At 40.3% G+C, this 22,121-nt stretch overlaps 1 protein-coding gene across 3 annotated transcripts in view; it reads right to left on the bottom strand.

Moving 5' to 3' along the window:
* The window catches only part of EPB41L4A (erythrocyte membrane protein band 4.1 like 4A), a 242,249-nt gene that overhangs the window by 57,561 nt on the left and 162,567 nt on the right, over window positions 1-22,121 (bottom strand). For all 3 annotated transcript variants that reach the window (XM_087429928.1, XM_087429929.1, XM_004420315.3), the window contains exons 11-13: window positions 17,202-17,293; window positions 15,709-15,786; window positions 11,045-11,166 (exon numbers count right to left, since the gene is read on the bottom strand). In XM_087429928.1, coding sequence (XP_087286054.1) covers window positions 11,045-11,166; window positions 15,709-15,786; window positions 17,202-17,293 — 292 coding nt within the window. The remainder of the gene's footprint in view (window positions 1-11,044; window positions 11,167-15,708; window positions 15,787-17,201; window positions 17,294-22,121) is intronic.

The following is a 22,121-nucleotide window of genomic DNA, read 5'->3' as shown; positions in this document are numbered from 1 at the left end:
TAGCGTCATCGATTACCTCTAACCATTAGCAAATTATCCTTCTGGATACTTAAAACTCTTTCAGTGTTCCACTCTACGACACTCAACACATGCTGGCCACGGTTAAGTACATCTTTTACCTCTCCAGCCTGACAATTCTAAACGTGTCTCAACAGCGTACAAGGTTGAGAGTCATACAGACCTGGATTTGTTTCTCAGCTTTGCCAATTTACCCACTGTGTGATCCTGGACAAGTTATTAAACACCTCTGGGCCCCAGTTCTCTCATCTGTAAAATGGAGATATCACCAACTACTTACATAGTGGATATGAGGATTACATTAGATAATTTATATGAAGTGCTTAGCACAGCAGCTTGGCATTCAGAAAGTGCTAAATAACTGCTGTGTTATTTTTAGATGACTAAGTTCCTCTAGATCAGGGGCCAAGTTTTATTCATTCTTCTGTGCTCCATGGAATAAGGTCTCCACCGCCTGTGTGTTCCAACACCACGAAGCAATTCTTCAATTCTCAGCAGCACTGATTGTCTTGCAATTCTGACACTATCTACCTGGACACAGGTAAGGCTCAATCCCACAAGACTGCCCCACTTCAGATATCAATCCAAGTCCAGGTTGTTATCTGTGCTTCTGACCAACTCTGGCTATAAATCAGAAGGTCCCATGACCCTCCCCTCGAGTTCAATTTGCTAGAGCAGCTTACAGAACTCAGAGAAGCAGCCTACTTACTAGATTGCCGGTTTCTTATAAAAGGATATAACTCAGGAACAGCCAGATGGAAGAGATGCATTGAGCAAGGTACATGAGAAGGGGCACAGACCTTCCATGCTCTCTCTCTGAGCAAGCCACTCTCTCCACATCTCCAGGAGTTCACCAATCCTTCAGAACCCCCTCTTTTTTGGAGGTTTTATGCTGGCTTCAGTACATAGGCATGATTGATTAAATCATTGGCCATTGGTGCTTGGTTCAACCTCCAGCACCTCCCCTCTCCCCGGAAATCATGGGGTGGGACTGAAGTTCTACTCCTCCAATCACGTGGTTGATTCTCCTGACAACCAGCCTCCATCCTTAGGGGCTTTCCAAAAGTGATCTCATCAACATCAACTCAGGTATGGTTAAAAGGGGCTTGTTATGAATAACAAAAGACACTGCTCTCACCTTTACAGCTCTCATCACTTAGGAAATTCCAAGGGTTTTAGGAGCTCTGTGCCAGAAACAAGGAGGCAGAGCAAATACATATTTCTTATTATAAATCATAATATCACAGGTCTTACACCAAAGAAGTGCTCAATAACTTCTTGTTGAATGAGAAGAAAAAGGGGAAAAAAGTATCATTTATGGTAACTCACTAAAACTATGCTATTTAACTGGAATATACAATAGGCCTTTAGTTTTGCTTGCTTTTCTAATTTGGTAGCTATGCATGGAATGCTCCACACTCCTAGGAAGAGGGGCAACATTAACTTTTTGGAGAAAATCTAACCAGACTTGCTATATATAAAAAAACCTTTTATAGAATGAAAATAAACATCAGCTTCAAGGCAACAAAGAAAAAGATATCAACAAAGGAAAACAGCCTTGAACACACACACACCTGACTGTACGGTCTACCTAATGCTCCTTGCAATTAACTGCCGTTAACTGTTACTGCCGCTTCCCCTCTTTGCTAGGTAAAATGTCCCAAAGAACTTAAGCATTTTCTTTAAAAATTGACGACGTAAAAGCAGGCTGACTTGCTGCTCCTCTATAAATGAGCAGGATGTGCTGTCTTCTGAAGAATATCTGCCAAAACGAGAAGATCTAGTGAAGTAAAGAAATCACGCAATAGTGGGAAAAATAGAGGATGCATATTTTCAAATAATTCTAGGCCTTTCACATTTTTATTTTCCATTTGCTTTCCAAACATGTGCCCTAATATTCCAAAGACTTGAGTTCAAATCCTAATGCTGTTCTTACTATCTGTGTCGCCTCGAGTAAGTACTTAATGTTTCTGAGCTTCAGTTTCCTCATGTATAAAACGAAGACACTGGGGGCCAGCCCGGTGGCGTAGTGGTTAAGTTGGCGCGCTCTGCTTTGGCCCGGGGTTCGCAGGTTGGGATCACGGGGGCAAAAATATATTTTGTAATCTGGGAAGGTATTTTTCCCAAGTTGTAAGACTTCTCAAGTGATGATTAAAAAAAAAAAAAGCAATACTGAAAAAAGCTTTCCAAAATCACTTTTCATATTTGGTCCTTTCAACTCTATGACAGGTAAGCCAGAGGGGAGGATAGAGAATTTTAGGAAGAAGAGGGATCTTTAAAGTTCATGTACCCAATTCCTCTATTTTATGGATAATGAGACGAAAGCTTAGAATGCTGAATGACGCGTCACAGATCACAGCTAAGTTAGACCAGGAATTCAAGGCTACCAAAAGCACGTACAACTTTCTTTTTCTCTCCCATTGTACCACATGCCTTCTCAAGGCGAAGGCTTATATAACCAGTCAAGAGGAATGGAAGACTCCCTCAGCAGGAGTTCTTACAGTCAGGGTGGAGAGAAAGTGGGATCACAGATTTGGACCATATCTCAGCAGATTCTCTAATTCTGATTTATCACCTTGAAGGAGGAGAGTCACAACCACCCTCTCTCTAAAACAAAGTTAACACTGTTCAATTTCCTAGAAATCATCTCCAAAACCACCCACATGACAACTCCTAGTCAGAATGCCTTGTTCTAATTCCCTCATATGAGAATTTATACTAATTTCTTCCCTTCCTGTCTTCAGCTGACTCAGAAGATAAACAAACAAAAACTTCACAAAACCATCAAACTGCCCAATAGGAGGGAGAGCTATTAGGTTACTGTCTTTTTCCACACATTCCTTACTCATGATTCTCATCCAGATACCCTCCTGGTTCCCGAACTTGTTACACTTGCAAATCATTTCACCTTGGGCCTCCGTTTCCTTACCTACAACACAGAGCCACTGTGCTCTACACTTCATCTAATCCAAGGACTCTGGGTCCCACCATGAGCTGTCCTCTTTGGAAACAAAGCATGGTCTGATTTGATGACCTATAACAACAATCTTCTATGCTTTAAGGCCTGGATTAAAACATACAAATATCCATGTGTCTTATGCTCCTCGCCCTGAAGACTTGGTTCTATCTATTAAACGTGGTAGAAATTTCTAACATTTGAATTTTGTATGACGAGTCTTGTATTGTTCTATTACTTTTTCCATAAATTACAATGCATACTTCCTAGCATGATATCAGTGTCCTCACATTTAGCTTTTCAAGAATTTCTATTGGAAACTTGAATGTGCATTTGAAATCATTTTGTGAACTTAATGCATTCATGACAATTATCTGTAGGGCTTTTTTTAAGCATAACATGGCAAAAATACAAATGCTATTAAAGAATATGTAGTAAAAAGAAATCTCTTGCCCACTCTTGATCACCGGTCTTTCAGAAACCCTTCCCAGAGCCACCGTTACTAGTTTCTTACGGATCTTGTCTGCAAGTATATATGTATGCATACCCCCCATCCCTGATTTTTGTTGTATTTTTATACAATGGGACCATATTACATGCTGCTGCTCCCCCCTTTTTTCTTGCTTATACTATACCCTGAAGATCATTCCATATGAGCACAAATTTATCCTGTCCTTTTTTGTTTTTCTTCTCTACACTGTGAACTCTAACTGACCTGGATTCAAATTCCAGCGCTGGGGCCCTGGACAAGTCCCAGCCTCTGTCTGTTCACCTGTACATTGAAAGCATCTTCTATAAGAAATGAGATACCATCTGTAAGGTGCCTAGCACAGTGCAGGTACACAGTGATGCTCGATGACTATTAGTTATCACATTCCTCTCCCTTGCTGAGCTCTTCAGGGGACCTGGCCCTTTCATGGCAGATGCTGTGGGACTGTAGAGTCAGACCAACACAAATTCAAATCTTGCCCTCAGATTTCTTGTAACAGAGACATGGTGTTTCCTAGGGGGTGCGCATGCGTTCTTTTATTAGTTCAGTTCTCTAGTAGTGGGTATCGAGGTAGCTTCCAGTCTCTGTGATGATAAACACAGCAACAGTCCTGCTCATACTGTAGAAGTGAAGTTGCTGATCTAATAACCTACTGAGGTTGGGACTTAACTTGTGAAATCCCTGATCCAGAGCCTCAGCTTGTGTTTACCTCTCATTCAATAACTCTGCTTCCCTTTCTGAGTGAGCCCTTTCAGCTTTGCCCTTTATCTTCTGTTTCCATTGTCTGCTTGACATGAAAAATGCACTCGGGTAGGCCTAGCAGCTAGTTACTTCAAATAGGGAAATACATCTTACATAGAAGATGGAATGATTAACTACGTGAACTTAAAACTACCACACAATCTCACATTATTATGAATTCACTCTAAGGAGTCTGTTGTTCCCAATTCATAGCCACACAATATTTCCATCGGGCTGGAAAGTGGTGAGCATGGGGTGGGGGCTAAAATCAGAGAAGAAAAATGGCTACTCTGAGAAATGGGAACACAGAAAGCAAGACAACCCTCAGCTCTGGGCTCCTAATACTGCCTGCTAACAGCTGCCCTTAGGGACCCAGACATCTGCAGGCAGGCAGGGCAAAAGAAACCTACACACAGAGGGCACTTTGATTTGCCCTCTTCCCTCATACCCTGTTTATACCAAATCTTCTTGAATCAAGCAGGAGTACCCAATTTCCTTCTGAAGCCCATTCACTGTACTTGAATGACTCTCTCCACCCATCACTCTCAAGAGGCCACACCTCCTCCATATAATCATCTTATCCTTTGGATGTGAAGTTGATACTATATGGTAAATGTAATTCAAAGACAGGTAAACTCAGACTGGTCCATACATGTATAGAAAGACTTCCTTTTCATTTAGGAGAAAGAAAGAGTACCAAGTCCTACGTGTGCTCGACACAATGCCCATTTCAGACGCCATCCCCATGACAGCAACCCGTGAGGCAGGGGTAATATCCCCATTTGACAGATGAAGAAATCGAGGCTCGGGCTGGTTAAGTGACTTCATAACATGGCACAGTTAGTATAAGGACGACTGAGGCTGAACCTGGATTTATCAGATGTAGGTCACTAGATCACACTGCCTCCGTCTGACGTGCTAGTCTCTACTCACACAGCTTGCCTTCTGTCTGCCTTAAAAACATTTGAAAATATATATTTCTGATTGCCACAAGCCAAGTTGGGCTTCTGCTGACGTCACATTAACGTGTCCAATAAATGATGATTACTTTCCTGACATTACGCTTCTCAGCAGCCCAGAGCTATAAAGTGCATTAAATGAAACTGTGCTTCACTCTATCAAAGCATTTCTCTGTCTCTCCTGCTTTGGGCTGCAGCCATCTCAGGTCACCAATAGATGCCGGTTAGCTACCCAATGGGGAATCACTTGCTACAGGTCCAGAGCCGTGTGGCACCGTCATCCCCTGGAGTTGGCCAACTGACCTACTAACTACCAAGTGCTGGTGGCAGGAGTCAGGGAGCACTGAATCCGATTTAGTGATGCCCACAGGGGAAGCTGGAGAAACCCACAGTGCCCCCCAGGACAGGTGGATCAGCCATTCCCACCAGCTCTGACAATCCGAGGTTCCAAAGAGGCAGCCCTTAAGCCATATCTGGGTCTCAGGAATGTTCAATTTAACATCACAGACTTTCATTAAAATGAAATTAATTGCTAATATTTAAAATTCTAGAAAGTTCATACGAATATCCAAATTTCACAGTTCCCTTAAAACACTGGAAGATTTGGCAACACTGGGTCTACTCTCCTGCACAGAAACAACTAGCTTGGCCTGAGCCGTAATTGTCTGCTTGCAGACCAGGCACGAATCATCCTCACTACTCAGAAGTCATTTTCACAACCCCTTGGGCATTGTGTCTGCAGCGTCTTTCACGGATTCGAAGTGGGAATGCCAAAATGTCACCCGACCTTGCTTTTCATTTGTCTGAAGACTACACTGCAACTATTTATTTCTCTGTTCATCAGTGAGATATCCTGAAGAACTAAAAATGCTGCATCAGACAATCGTAGGATTGTTTATCCATTGCAAATGGCTTCACCCATTACTTTTCTTACAGCTAATTATGGATTATAGACAAATATTCTGTCTTTACTGCCTACTTACAGCAGAGACTCTCTTCTGACAGGAACACCTCCGTGAGTTGCCAGGACCTTGTCAGAGAAAGGGTGGTACAATATGCACTTTTCCTTCCTGCCATCCTGCCTCCTGCTTTACCCCCAAACCTCCTCGGAGGCGGTGCAGATTTGCAGGAATGTTCTGGCTGCCTGCCCTGGCGCTGAACTCTTTGGGTGGGGCAGCAGGCAGGCTGGGTGCAGGGCTCTTGATTCTGGAATGCGCTTCCTCATAGAGGTGCCAAAGCCTAACCTTGGTGGATTCTAAACACAATGGCTTTTTAGCTACCAGGGTATTTATTATGCCTGGTTGAGAGGGGAAAAAAAAAGGCTCTTTAAATTTGCAGAGAACTGAGATGCAGGTTAGGGAGTGTAGTCATCGAGCTTGACTAAATTACTTTAACTTCAGAGGAAATAAAAGAATGTCTTTTAAAGTAACAAGTCATGCACTATAAATTAATGATATCAACTAACAAAAACCAAAAGTCTCCTCTCTATCACAACTTGTTTTTTATTACATATAAACGCTAAATGAGAGGTGAGAACTTATGCCGATAACTCCTGAAACTGTGGTTCTAAAATTTTATTTTAGAGAGAATATCAGCAGAATTCAATTTATGAAAATTAATAGCTGGCCTTATTAGAATTTAAAAAAAATCTATCTTCCATTTAAACCATAACTCCATTCTTGCCAAATACAATACAATCTAATAAAACAAACTTTTTCTATGTCTTAAAATCAGCTTTCTACCACTTTCTCAAAATTTTTAAATACAAATTTAAATAATTGTGGCAGGATAATTTAGTAAGGCAATACTTTTGTTTCTCTTTGGTCAGTAAAAAATAATTTAAAAAAAAACGAGAGCTAACTGTTCCTTCCCTGCCCAGCCACTCATGAATGAGGATCGGAATAGGCAGCTTCTCAGGGAGGCGGCTGCTCTGGAGCTGGGAGGGTGGGAGGAAGAAGTGACAGGGCTGGAGGGGCTGCCTGTAGTGGTGGGGAAGGGCTGGTGGGGAAGGGACAGAGGCCTGAGGGCTACAGTGACCTAGCAACTTGCAGGCCACTCCCTCACAGCATCCCCCACCCCAACCCCCCAGGCAGCAGAGTCTTAAAGGGGGACTGGCAGCATAGTCTCTCTAGGTAGGCTTGATCCTAAGCACAGGAGGCTCTCAGGCTCACCAAAGACCCCTCCCCTCTCACACACATGCCAGCCCAGCTTCACACAGAACTGCCCACCTTCATGGGGCTGGAGGGCTGGGACAAGGAACACAGCTGTGACTGATGTAGGTGAAGACAAGAGGCCCCTCTTCAAATATTCTGCTCTAATCAGACCCCACCATGACTTTAGGAGTAGGGGATGGCTGAGACTGGGTCTCTACCAGCTGGGTCCAATTGAGGCTCAAAGCAGAGTACATTTGAATTAGAGGAAAAAGAAAATGTAACATTTGACAAAACAGAACAACATGAATCCCCGGCCCTACAACATCCTTCATATGTGCATGACTGCAGCTGTAACGTCGCATCCTTGGCATTTGCTAAATGGTCTTTCCCCACCCAGGATAATCCCACTGTCAAGGGAAGGATCATCTCTGGGTCCCCAGAACACATCACAGTTTTGTGGAAGCGAGGCTTGAGAAGTCAGGCTAAAAGTAATTCAAAATCAAAGTAAAATGTGTGCACAGCAAAGTCATAGTTTCTAAACACAGCATTGCTTAATCCTGTTTTTAAAATAAAAATGACAAAAACACACCATTGTTTAAAATATATTTAATAAATTAGCATGAATGCTTAAAGATATCACTACAAGGATATTCACTTTCGTTATATCTATAGTCTTCAAAATTTGAAACAGCTTAAATATCCAAGAACTAAAGATTGGTTGAGTAAATTATACCACATCTATACATCTATGAAGCAGAAAATTATACAGATCTTAAAATGGTGCTGTATAAGGACATTTAGAAACTTATTAGAGGGCTGGCCCCGTGGCTTAGCGGTTAAGCGGGCGAGCTCCGCTGCTGGCGGCCCGGGTTCGGATCCCGGGTGCGCACCGACGCACCGCTTCTCCGGCCATGCTGAGGCCGCGTCCCACATACAGCAACTAGAAGGATGTGCAACTATGACACACAACTATTTGCTGGGGTTTTGGGGAAAAAAAAGGAGGAGGATTGGCAACAGATGTTAGCTCAGAGCCGGTCTTGCTCAGCAAAAAGAGGAGGATTAGCACGATGTTAGCTCAGGGCTGATCTTCCTCACAAAAAAAACAAAAAACAAAAAACTTATTAGAACATATCCATGATATATTACTAAATAAGAAAAGCAGGTTGTAAAACATTACTATATCACTTTTGCAGAAAAGATATACAAATGACTAGGCTATTTAATAGTGTTAGTACTGGAGAACAGAATAGAATATGAAAGATTATTTTTCTTTTTGGGACGGAAGATTCTAAGTTTCCTAAATTTTCTAAACCAATAAAAGCATAACGTACTACATTTTTAAAAGATCCCCCTGATGCTGAGAGGCTGTCCTCGAGGAGCCTGGGCTGTGCATTAGCCACACCCTCATCCCCTACGGAAGGAAGAGGGAGTGTGTTTTAATACAACACGAAGGGTGTGTGTGTGGGGGTGGACACGAAGGCTCCACACAGTCCCATGTTACTCTGTGAAAACTGCATTTGGCTGGCTCTGCATAAACCAAGAGAGAGACAAAAACAAAAACCCTCGTCCCTAAATTAATCAGCTTCTAGAATTTGGGCTTCCAACGAGAGAGAGCGAGAGAGACAGACAGACAGACAGACACAGTGTTACAGAAGCAGATATTTTTATAAGAGCACATGAAGAAAAGGAGCAACCTGAGCAGGTTGTATAAAAGCATGTGTGATTCCCACATCTCAAGTGGAACGAAATGTTGAAGAAAGGAATGCCTTTGATATTCTCAGCTGGTCTCAGAACAATTTCATGAGGCTTGGCATTTCAGAAATAGCATAGGATTTGAAAGTTTGCTTATTAATTATACAACACTGTACTTGATCCAAATGGGATTTAAGACTGCTCGAACACAAAGACAAAAAATAATAAGATAAAGATATTACATATTAAGGCTAGACTTTTTGTCCATAGCCACCTACCTATTATGTAATCTTGGCCAAATTACCTTTTTAAATCTTAGTTTCCTCATCAGCCAAATGGGAATAACGATATACTTATGTGGCAAGGTAATCTATTGCAAAATTAAATCATGTCTATTTTTGCCACTGTAGAACCATCAGAAAGAATTTAATTTCCTCCCAGCCCAGTGGAGGGGGGATCGACAATCAGATTTAATTTGACTTTAGGAACAGTTGGCCAGGTGACATTCTCACAGCCAGCAGCAGCGGAGCAAACTCAAACACTTCCTTCATAGGCTTGGCATGAGGATTAAATGAAACAATGGATGTCATAACGCTATGTCAATTCTCATGCAATGTTCAGATGTTAATTATTGTTATTAAAAATTCCATTCACTTCACACAATATGGCAGAAAGACCCAAGAGATCTGGGTTCTCATCCCAGCCCCACCCCTGTCTAGCTGCTGGGACCATGTTTTCCTCATCTGTAAAATGGGAACATCCTCTGCTGTGTCCTACCTCACAGAGTTATTGTGAGGCTCAAGTGAGATAATATATGTGAAAAATCTGTGGACCATGTTAGACAAGGGTGAGCTATAAGCAAGCCACAAATTAAAGTCAGTAATATTCTAAGTAATATTCAAAGTCTAATCTTGTGAGCTCTGAGCACTGAACATGGATTAAAACTGACTGATTAGGTTTTATGAAAAAAGTAGTCTGCATTAAAAACAAAAAGTCTGGGCTGGCCCCGTGGCTTAGGGGTTGGGTGCACGCGCTCCGCTGCTGGCGGCCCGGGTTCGGATCCCGGGCGCGCACTGACGCGCCGCTTCTCCGGCCATGCTGAGGCCGCGTCCCACATACAGCAACTAGAAAGAAGGATGTGCAGCTATGATGTACGACTATCTACTGTGGCTTTGGGTGGGGAGGGGGAGTCTGACTAATCAAATGTCCATTAACAGCAGAATGGATAAAGAAACTACCATACAATAGAATACTCACAGCAAGAAAAATGAATGCACTTTACCACACACTACATATAACATTGATGTAAAGAAGCAAGACACAGAAGAACATACCATGATTCATTCATATCTCGTTAAAAACAGGCAAAATAAACTAGTTTGTTCAGGGAAGGCTACGTAAGTAGTAAAATTATAATGAAAAGTAAGGAAATAATTATCACAAAGTCAGATGGGGGTGTTGGGGAGGGAGGAGATGGTGAAGATGTGATCAGGCAAATAGGAGGGACTTCTGGGCTGCAGTCCATGTTAAATTGTGTGGATGTATACATATATTTACATATAGAAATATACGTTTATATGTGTATGTGCATACGTATGTATGCATATATATTTTATGTACTTTTCTATATATATATATTTCACAGAGAGACCAACAATAACAAAAAACCAACCGAATTCTGTACAGATTAAGTTAGGTCAACAGTGTTCTTTTTTTTTTTTTTAAGACTTTTGCTAAAAGTTTGTTTCAATTCCAATCAGATACACCAAACTAAAAAATTACTCAGTTGAGATTTTATTTAATCCCTTCAAAAAGAAAGCATAGCCATTAAGTAGGTTATGGTAATTCAAGTTGATTACTTGTCTACTTACTAATAATTTCTGATTACTTGGACATTTTCAGGGTCAAATTAAAAATTCTAGTATTAACAATAAAAAAACTATAGAGCTTTAGTCACCACCTGAGCATATCTTGCACCACCAGCCTAAAGGAAACACAAGTTTACACTGATGACTTGGGGGGCTCCGTGACTTACCAGCTGGCTGTGTTTGTGCTATTCTCTTAGGGTAAGTCTTGCTTCGACTTCTTGCCACATTCTGATCTGGCCGGGGAAGTTGAATAGAAAGATCTCGACTCATTTGCAATGCTGTCCTGCCACTTGAAAATACAACATTTTGATTAACACAGGTAAAACCACACAGCCACCAAATTAAACAATGGCTCATGCAGAATATCTGCAAAGTATGGAGAGAAGAAAAAACACACAGACTCACTCAGGCTGTGAGTATACATGGGTTTTCAATTGATTCTCACGGCAATATTAACCAAGGAAGTAGTGTTAAATTCTAACAGGGAAGATTTAGGTTAGATAGAAGGAAGATCTTTCAGGAGAAGAAATAGAGAAAAAGGGTTGTTAAAGGAGGAGTTACATTTAGATTGAAGTAGAATAATGGGCTAAAAATAGAGGATGCTGATGGTCTCAAGCTAACTGGGGATATCACCTGAAATGAGCTACTATGAATTAAGATGCCAGGTTCCATCTATGAGTGCTCTTCATGTTCAACAGATCACAGGAACCAGGAGGAGGGATGGGGAGGGGAGGGGAGCAAATTATGATAGGTTTTCTTTTGCTTGAAATTTATTTATTTATTTATTTGTTTATTTATTTATTTTTAAAGATTTTATTTATTTATTCCCCCCCCCCCAAAGCCCCAGTAGATAGTTGTACGTCACAGCTGCACATCCTTCTAGTTGCTGTATGTGGGACTCGGCCTCAGCACGGCCGGAGAAGTGGTGTGTCGATGCACGCCCGGGATCCAAACCAGGGCCGCCAGCAGCGGAGCGCGCGCACTCAACTGCTAAGCCACAGGGCCGGTCCTATTTTTTTTTTAAAGGCAGCACATAAGGTAACACATATAGCAACATCTCTCTCCTGAAAAGCTAAAAAAGAATTCCATTTAGAGAGCAAAATTCCATTATTATAAATGGTTTGGAGTATGAAGATAAGACTATAACCAACTTTCTCTGTTATCAGAAAGACTTGGGTACTGTGTACCTCATTACAGAGAGGAAAAATATTTGCCCTAAAAGTATAACCCAATATGTGGACCACTGAAGTATTTTATAATGAGATTTTACTTTATTACTCAATTTTTCCTCATAGTTTCTCTCTCAGGAATAAAGGAGAAATGAGAAAATTATATCACAAGATTAATAAAACTAAGGCCCAGAAACATTAACTGATCTGCCCCAGGCTGTGTGGGACCCAGGACTAGAACAAGCTTTCTGACTTTCGGCTGGTCAGTAGGGCACAGCCTGGCAGTGTGGGAGAAGGGACAGAACACTTAGCCACTGGGCTTGAAGTTGCAAACCCAGTTTAAAACACAGCTTTGCTACAACTGTGAGGTCTTCGGCAGATTATTTTTTAAAAATCTCCTGGAGTCTCATTTTCCTCATTTATAATATATTTCTACTTGTTCTCACTATTTCCTAGCAGAATATTCTTGTACAGTATTCTTACTATTTCCTTGCAGCAGAAACTACCATAGACTACCATAGAGATTTACAGTGTGAAGTGTCAGAAGTCCTACGCTGTCCGGTGGCTCTTCATAGTGACAGGTTAGAGCCTTATTCCCAGGATCACCCACTTCCCTGCCTCCTCACACTCTGGCGCACACGCTCCCATTCTATGCGGAGTGGCACTGCCAGTAGCCCTTCAGCCCCACAGTGAGGGCACCATGGGCAATCAGTGGGGGAGACAGAAGAGGACAAGAGTGGAAACACCTGGGTTCAAATGCCAGCTTTGCCATTTTACTTCAGGGTCTTTAATTCAGTTACTCAGAGGTTAAGAGTCTTTTTTCAGTTACCTTACTGTTCGGGGCTCATATTTCTCATCTGTATAAATGAGGACATGATACCTCCTTTGGCAGGTCATTGAGCAGATTAAATAAAGTAACACATGTAAAAGCACCTGACACAAAGGGGGTTCTCACGAGAACTCGGCCTCTCTTTAAGAAATGTGGAAAACTCATGTGATGTAAGTCATACAAGAAGGTCATCTGGGTACCCAGGGGGGTTTCTCAGGCCTAATTCTTATTTCTGGAGTATAATTTCTACACAACTCATTCATGCATCAAAACCAGGAGCCCCCTAAAAACTTTACAAAAGGTAAAAAGCAAGGTTAATTTTTAAGGGTCTCAGAGAAAGATAGCAGTGTTTAACAAAATATTTAATCAATCAAAGATTTAATCAATCTCTATTTCAGCTGAATGGTCTCTGATAATAAGACAACAACAACAAAAGAATTAGATTATCAGATTTCATCTCAGGCTTTCCCCCACAAATTTAATTTTGAATTTTTGAAAGGATTGGCTGTCACATCTCACTAAAAATGTTTAACTTTTTCCATTCTTAAGTAATGACTAGTTTTTCTAAAAGATGCTGGAATCTCCGTGGTATTCTGCAAGCTCTAAAATGCAGTAAAGAGAGGAAAGACTAAAACGCTACCTTCCTCCATCACCTACACACATACACACACACACCATTATAAACACACACACAATTATACACACAAATACCCACATTCATACACTGCAGCCACTTGTTTATCCCCCATGCTCTAAAGCCTCCAGGGTGAAGGAGGAGGCTGTCTTTCCAGAGCTCGGCTTTCATTCCACAATATCTCCAGGATGTCTCAAGAAAGGGGCAGGCATACGATATTCGTTAAAGGCTGGTTGTTTTCCCTCTTTTCACAATGAAGAGTCTAAGTACTAGTGACCACCCACGACCCAGCAGTCAGAGACCCATCCCTGCCTAAGCCTCACTCTGGGCAGTGGGATGAAATATCTTTCTTCCAAGGGTGGTGTAACGTTAATGCCTCTGACATACAGACATGGAGATTTGGGTTTCATTAAGACTTACTGGGTAGTTAACACCAGCCACAAAATTATAACAGATTTAGCAGAGCCTCCAATTCTGTAAAGGTTACTTTTAATTACTTTCTTGGAAGAAATGATATTTAATATGCAAAATCCAATAACTTTCTAATAGTAATTCCCAGTAGCCACAACATTTGCATTTCAATAAATTTGAGAAATCAGGTATGGGTAAATTTGTGGAAGCAAACTACAGCATATGTTAAACAGCATAATTACAATTTTAATAGTATGAACATTAAGACAGATGTCTTTTCACTAGCATCATTTCAGTGACAAGGAGATAGATTTACACATTCTCTCTACAACCCTAGAAATGTTTTATGCCACAACTGGAAGAACAGCCCAAATACTGACTATTAACTGTTCTTCTCAATATAAAAGTAAATACTCTTTCCTTAAATTCCTGATAATTATATCACTGTCTAGGGTAGAACTTTGATAACCCAAAGGTTAAATTTTTGGTTATCAGTGAATACCTTCATACAAATACCAAGAACATCTATAATACAATAACACTTAAGTTTTATGTTAAGTCATCAAATGAGCAAATATCCAAGTGAATAACATGCAAAGATGAACGCACTGAACATTTAATATAAATCACTCAGTGATTATCTCTGGTTTCAAATTCAAGACAAAAGAAGTGAGGAATTAAAATCTGGCATACAATTGTCCTGTGAACACTTGACTCGGCTTTATTTTTAAGTCTCCTAGGTAAGCATTTCATTCAGTGATGGCACCAATGGAAGGAACAAAACTGTGTCCCACCCTCCTGAGCAGCATTTCTGCACCTCCTTTGATTTTACAAGGGCCTGCCTCACTGCCTGAATAATACTGTAGCTTTCCCAAGGCAGAGATGGTTAGATCTGACTCTTTGTATCTCTGGGAACCCAGTACCATGCCTGGCATATAACAGGCTCTCTCCATGAACAGAACAAACCAAAACAAAACAAATTCTTTTTCAAAACATAGAAGCCTCCTATTTTTAACACTGGTATTAGAAAAAAACACAAGCATCTGCCTGCTGCAGGACAATCAGGCTTTTTCTGCAACAGGCTAACAGTTTGCCTAATGGTTAAAAGCAGAGGTTCTGGAGTTAGACTGCCAGAGTGTGGACCCCACTTTACTGCTTCCTGGCCGGGTTACCTTGAGAAGTGACTTGGCCTCTCTGAGCCTTAGTTTCCTCACATATTAATGAAGGTACTATTTCAAAAGACTGCGACGATTCCATGAAGTAACAGGAGGAAACCATTTAGCACAATCCCTGGCCCTTAGTAAACTGCTCAACAAAGTTGAGATATAATTGCTAGCATTACTATATGTAGGTTTCATGGTGCAGGAAACATGACTTGAGCCACAATATAAACTATACATTGTGTTACAAAGGGGGATCAACTGAATGTCTTAAGAACACCAATCAGCTACCATTCAGAATACTTTGTTTCACAATCACAACATAAATAGAAATAAGTCATAATTGTTTCAATATGAATTTCTGAAGATAATAATCTCTGCTACATTCTAAAAGCCCTAAATTTAACATAGCTAATGCAGGCATTAAATATAATTAAACCTAGAAAGTCATTTTTGTCATGCAAGTTTTTAAAAAAATGTTGGGCTTACGAAATTGATTGGCACTGTGGAAAAATAAGAAAAAATTAAATCATAGATTTTAATATGTATGTATGTAGATAGCTGAATATTTATTTATTCACTCACACATACACATACACACACACCCAAAGGAAAAAATGCAATTTACCTATACCGGTGCTTATAACTCATGGATCCAAACTTGCTGAGTTTTCTTGACAATGAATTTGATTCATTTTCTGGCATTCTAATAAAGTTTTAAAAGAAAATTAGAAAAAGACTCATAAATACAGGTACTTATGCAACACTTGTTCAAAAGCTGTGTAGAAAACATAGTGCAACACTGTTTAACAGCTAGTCAAAATATTTTATTTATTTTACACATTGGCAAGAAATAATACTCAGTTATTTTAAGCTAATATTTGAAACACAACCACACTGTAGGATTTTATATATGTATAATATCAAAATACTCATACTTTCTGAAGACTATTGTATACATCATTGGCCTAGGAAGCTTTAGTTGTGAATCAACTTATTTTCTCTACTTAAATCATCTTGGGAATTTTGTCACTACGCTGATTTACACATGCCAAGGTTTTTACGGCAGTTAATCATATCTGATGTGGTGATTCACTCTTCTTCATACAATATACTCTAGTACCTCCCAATCCAGGGTACTTTCAACAGACACCTCCCTGGGGAGCTCCTCAGCCCAGCCCCTCTGAACTCGAGACAATGTCTCAGGTTTTCTGGACCACATCCCTCACTTAATACAACTGTATAAAAGACATTGGTCATTTTATAAGAATACTTCTCCAACATTATGCTATTTGGGGAAATGGTACCATGCAAATCAAATAGAAATAGGGGAAAAATTAATCTAGTTTTAAATTTTAAAACAAAAAGTAAGGCTTAATGTATTAACTGATAAAATTTAGTTTTATCTTTACACCATAAGGATGTGAAACAAACAAAAAGTGTCCCCACACTCCAACGGTCAATTCTCTACCCTTATCTTATCTTGACCTCCCAGGAGCACGTAACACAGTTGCCAGCTCCGTATTCGCCACGGCATTTTCCTCTCTCATTTCCCACCTTCCCACACACTCGACTGGTTACTCCTTCTCACAATCCTCAGCCGGCTCTTTCTGTCTTCTAAATGCTGGGGGGTCCCACAGCTCAGTCCTTGGCTTTCGCTTCTCTCTCTTCACTTTTTCCATAGGTGACCTCATCCAGTCCCCTTTGCCTTAAACTTATTAAGTTTACATGGACAACCTTGGTCTTTCCAGTGAGCCTTATACACCCGACTGCCTATTCCACAACTCCACTTAGATGGCTAACAGGCATTTCAAGTTTAATACGTCCACAGCAGAACATTTAATTTCCACCAATGTCAAAATTGCACTTTTTACATAAACTCAAAAAAATTGTCCTTGACCCTTTCTTATAGTACAAGCAAAGAAGGTATCTATGTGTATGTGTGTGTGTATGTATATATATATGTTTGTATAATATGATCCAGAGAATTAGGTGGTTGACAAAAAATTAATAAAAGAAAAACATTTATAAATTTCTACTTGTAGACTGAACAGAATTCTTGTTATAAAAACAAATATGATTTTCATTAGGACAATGAAAAAAACTTTCACATTAACATACCTAAAAAACGTATGATGTTCTACACTGCACTTCCAAAGATGCTTGCAAGCAGTTTTACTTCGAGCTTCAAAAAAGAATGAGGTTTCATTACACTGAGGAAAAAAGAGAGAGAATATGAATTACTGATTATAACATTCTTCAGATGACAGCCACCCCCTAGGTACCAAAGACTCAAGTAAGCAGACAGATCATTGTTAACACACAAAACAAAGAAGAATTACCTTTTGGTAATTATTTTTGGAAGGTTGCCTTAAAACCACCTTCAATTAATTAAAATTACAAAATATAAGTTCCATGTAACTCTTAATGCCATCACATTTATTACCTGCTCCTACATCACCCCATGACCAGGGATAGTCAGGGTGATGGCACTGAAGTGTACTGCCAAGTCTTCTGTCATAAATGAGCACCAAAACAGGAAAAATACTGACCGTGTGTGGAAGTCAACTCCCAATAAAAAGAAGCAGCCCATAAATCCAGTTCTTAACTGTATTACTTTCAGGGATGTACAGGCCACACTTAAACTGATGTCTGAAGAATCTCAAGAGGGGCCACTGGGAAGAGCGACCACCACAGCAGTGTAATCTGGGCAAGTTAAATAAGGTCTCTGATTCTGAGTTTCTCCACTGGGCATCAAGTTATTGGGTGAATTAAATTAAATGATATGACATATGTAAAGTATCATATAATAGGTATACAATAAATTTTAACTACTATTTTAATCCAGTAGTTTACTTAACTATCTATAGTTAATGCATGAGTAACAGGCAATATTAGAGGTAATTCTAATTGTGCAGAAGATACTATTTTTTTTTAAGTGACTGAATAGGAAACCAAGCAAAATACAATATAAGTACTAAAATAATAAATCACAAGTTCTGTGAATTTATATAACTGCTAATTTAGTTTCAAATAAAAACCAAACTCAAGTCTCAAATGCAGTAATGCCCCTTGAATGAGGTTTCCATGAATTCATCAATGCAAAATTGTCAGTGCAGAGGAATAATTGAAATGATTTTCCCCTCCACTTTGAACAAGGACAGAGCATTTATATGCATGAATTTTCTCCCAAGCCCATCTGGAATGAGGCTGCCCAATTTAGGAATTTATTTGTAAAATGAAAGGGTGTGATGAAAACAGAGCCAATATATGCATGTCACAGCAGGGCAAGCTGTAATTCTAAAACCTTGTGAGGTGGAGGAAGAAACTTAGCACACTTCCCAGGTTTCTGGCTTAGGTGCTGCTAAGTACTAACATACAGCAAGTGGAAAAAATTGGGGATTTGGATGGGAAAGGAATGGACAATAAGTTCAGGCTATTTTGATTTTGAGGTGCCTATGGAATTGGAAACTCAACACACAGTGGGCCAGTAAACACACAGGTGTAGAGCTGAGGAGAGACGTCATATCTGCTGGCACAGATGACTTCACCTGAGAGTATAATGAGATTGCTCAGGGAGAGCACACAGAGCAGGTAAAGGTGGAATCACAGTGAAGATGCTCACGCAGATGGAGTGAGAGAGGTCAAAATGGACCAGGAGGCAATGGTGTCAGAGGCTGGGAGGAGAGCGCAAGTCTCAAGCAACCCAGAAAGGTCAAAGGGCTTTGAAGAGAGGTTACTGCACTTCACGATAAGAAATCCTCAGTGACTTTCACGAAAGGGGCAGGGATTACATAACTAAAGACGAGGAAGAGAAGTCAATGAACTCAGAAAGCATTTCCCTCAAAAGCAAAACGGCGGGCGGGGGAGAGGGGGTCACAGAACAGAAGAAATCACAGGAGATCCTTGGGGCAGGGTGGGAAATGAAGCGGCCTGTCAGGAGATGGGAATGCTTAGAGGGGGATTTCTTTTCTTTTCTTTTACTTTTCTTTTTTTAACATATAATATATACACATGGTACAAACACCAAAAGTTACCAAAGTAGATAAACAACAATAATTAAATCTCCCTCCCACCACTGTCCCCAATTCCCCTTCCCAGAGGCAACCACTATAAGAGCTTCTTACACAACAGGTGGGTGTTTTTAACACCCACCAAAAATATAATGCACAGATCATTCATTTTAAAATAATTTTGCTTGTGATTATATTCTATGAGGATAGCTGTTACAATAAAGCGAGTGCAGGACAGGCTGCCCTTCCCTCCCCGACCACCACCTTCCTCGGTATATGTGCCCCAACTCCCTGTGCCCTTCAACAGCTGAAGCCCTGATGGTGGCCGGACACACTGGGCATTATCACCGACAGGAAATGGTGGCTGGTGACGTCTACTCTGTTCCACAGACACTTACACATTTTAGCAAGAGTGCCCACAAATAAGGTGGAATTTACACATCTAAATCAAATTTTCAAAAAGTTATTACATATAATCTAGATTTCCAAAAGTGGAGAAGAAATAAAAAAGCACTCAATCTTAAAAATAAAATTAAGTAAATCTCCTCAAACTTTTCTTGGACTGATTTCCACTTTATTCTTCACATAAACATCTGTATTCTTTTGCTTTTCAAATAGAGGCCTAGTCTCAGGATATCTAATTTTTAATATATTTTTTAAAACCACCACCACTTAGTGAAAGGATAAAAAGTATTTAAAATCCCACCAGAATTGGGTTTCCTCAAGTTTCCTTGGGTACAAAATATATTAAAGGAACAAAAGCCTCCCACAGGCCTCCTAATTACTTCTGCCATGTGCAAATGACAAGTATAAACTCATTCTCCATTTATACAGGAATTGAAGACCAGCTGCCTATTTTTTATCCCATTGTTAGCAGAACAATCCAAATACTAAAAGAAAGGTTAACACAGCTAAAAAAGGAGCCAGCTATTCTGAATAAATTCTGAGTATTTTTGCCACTTACAGTAACTGCTAGCATGAATTAACTGATGCAACATTTCAAATGTCTTTCTTTCCACCACTCTCCTACCTACTAAATCGTTTCCAAACAGACATGGCCAATTAGCACCTTTCATTCATACAAACAGGAGCAGCTGCTTCCCTTAAGAAGTTCACTCCAACCCACTGCTAAAATACCTTATCCAAGCATCCAGTGCTTACTTTTGACAAAATTACTCAAACACCTTCAGAGCTTTGGTCATTTCATGCCAGAAACAAAGCTATCGTCTGAATCTATTTCTTTTTATTTCATAAACTGATCATGATTAAATCACCTCTAACTCAGGTATCATGTGGGGGTTTCATTGCTTTGTGGATCTCCAGGTAAACTTGGCTAAAACTCCCAATTCCATCATTTGTAAGAATTCAGGACCTGTATCATAGCAACAAATTCCAACTTAACTCCCTCTGGTCTTTTCAGTCTCTTTTCCCATCTTTGCTAGCTATGTTTCTCTTTGCAAGCTTAAAAGAAGTAAGTCACTTTACACTGGCTTCTCCTAAGTATACTGAGATGACTGACAGGGTCATAGAGGGGCTCACACCACAAGCTGCACAGCAGCCTACTCTCCCTGGGCCCACTCGAGCTTCACTGCCTCTCCAGAGCCTGACCCTCCCTGCCACACACAGCCCACACTCTAGCTGGTTCCTGCATTTCCATCTTGGGAAGCAGCCAGGACTAGACAGTCTGCCTTCCCCAGACTCCCTAGAATCATGGAGATGAACACCTTCTCAATCCTATTATTGTACATTTGTCCCACCTCCAAGGTCACTAGAAGTAACCCAAAGTACACTGCAGAGGTCAAATATTTAAGAGTAAAAGACATTAGGACTTCCAACAGTAGTAAGATGCAATAGTTATATAAATACTGGAAAGGCCAACAGCAGAGAGGTTTCCTATCAATGATCCATAGAGGCAGAGGAGTGGCTGAAAAGAAGTGTGAAGATTACAAATCTAAAGTATTATGGGATTTTTTTTTTTTACATTCAATCTCTACAAGATTTATATTTACTTGCCAATTGTTAACTTACTTTAGGCACTATAGGGAAAAAACGAAAATCATCCTAGGACTGATAGCAAATGACAGAAATAATTATGGATAAAGCAAAAGAAGGCAAGTTGTGGAACTGAAAAAATTTATTCTTCAACTACAACTAGATACCAAAGGGGTTGGCCCTGTGGCGTAGTGGTTAAGTGCGCATGCTCCGCTGCTGGCAGCCCGGGGTTCGGATCCCGGGCGCGCACTGATGCACTGCTTATCAGGCCATGCTGTGGCGGCGTCCCATATAAAGTGGAGGAAGATGGGCACGGACGTTAGCCCAGGGCCAGTCTTCCTCAGCAAAAAAAAAGAGGAGGATTGGCATGGATGTTAGCTCAGGGCTGATCTTCCTCACAAAAAAAAAAAAAACTAGATACCAAAGATATCACAAAATTTTAAGGGTTTTGAGAAATTTTATCTTTATAAATGGTGAGATTGAATGACTGCAGTTTTAAAAATTGAGCTATGTTTGTGCATCTGGGAGAGTGGGCACAATGTCTGTTTTAATGACTTTCCCCGTATTTTCCATTGCTTTCTCTTGTAGGCATCTTGAGTTCAAAGATGAACTAGCTAACTACATGCTTCTCTTTACAGGAAGAAACACAGAGAGGATAAACCATAAAACGCTGAAGTTGGTTACCTACAAGGAAGGGTGGGGGAACAGAACTGAAGGAACATGGGAGTTACTGGCACTTCTCTGAGTATGCCTTTTTGTATATAGTTTTGACTTTTGGAAGCAGATTAATCTTCTACATCTTCAAAAAATAACATCAAATAAATAAGAATGTGAAGTGGGGACTTATAACTAAAAACAAACCGAAGCAAGTAAACCTAACTAGATTTCAAATGACTACCATAACCACAGTAATAGGGAAGGAAGAACCAACCCAAGTAAATTTTGAACACGGGATTTGACTATATGCTCTCAGTCTTTGCAAGGTGGTAGGTGAGTGAAAGAACTACAAACAACTGTCAGTTTTAGTGGTTTAGCC

Source organism: Ceratotherium simum, chromosome 4, assembly GCF_057802395.1.
Source record: "Ceratotherium simum simum isolate JZ-2026a chromosome 4, ASM5780239v1, whole genome shotgun sequence".
In the NCBI taxonomy this organism is placed as follows: domain Eukaryota; kingdom Metazoa; phylum Chordata; class Mammalia; order Perissodactyla; family Rhinocerotidae; genus Ceratotherium; species Ceratotherium simum.
Note: the sequence above shows the minus strand (reverse complement) of the source record. Positions and strands in the feature narration are given on the sequence as shown.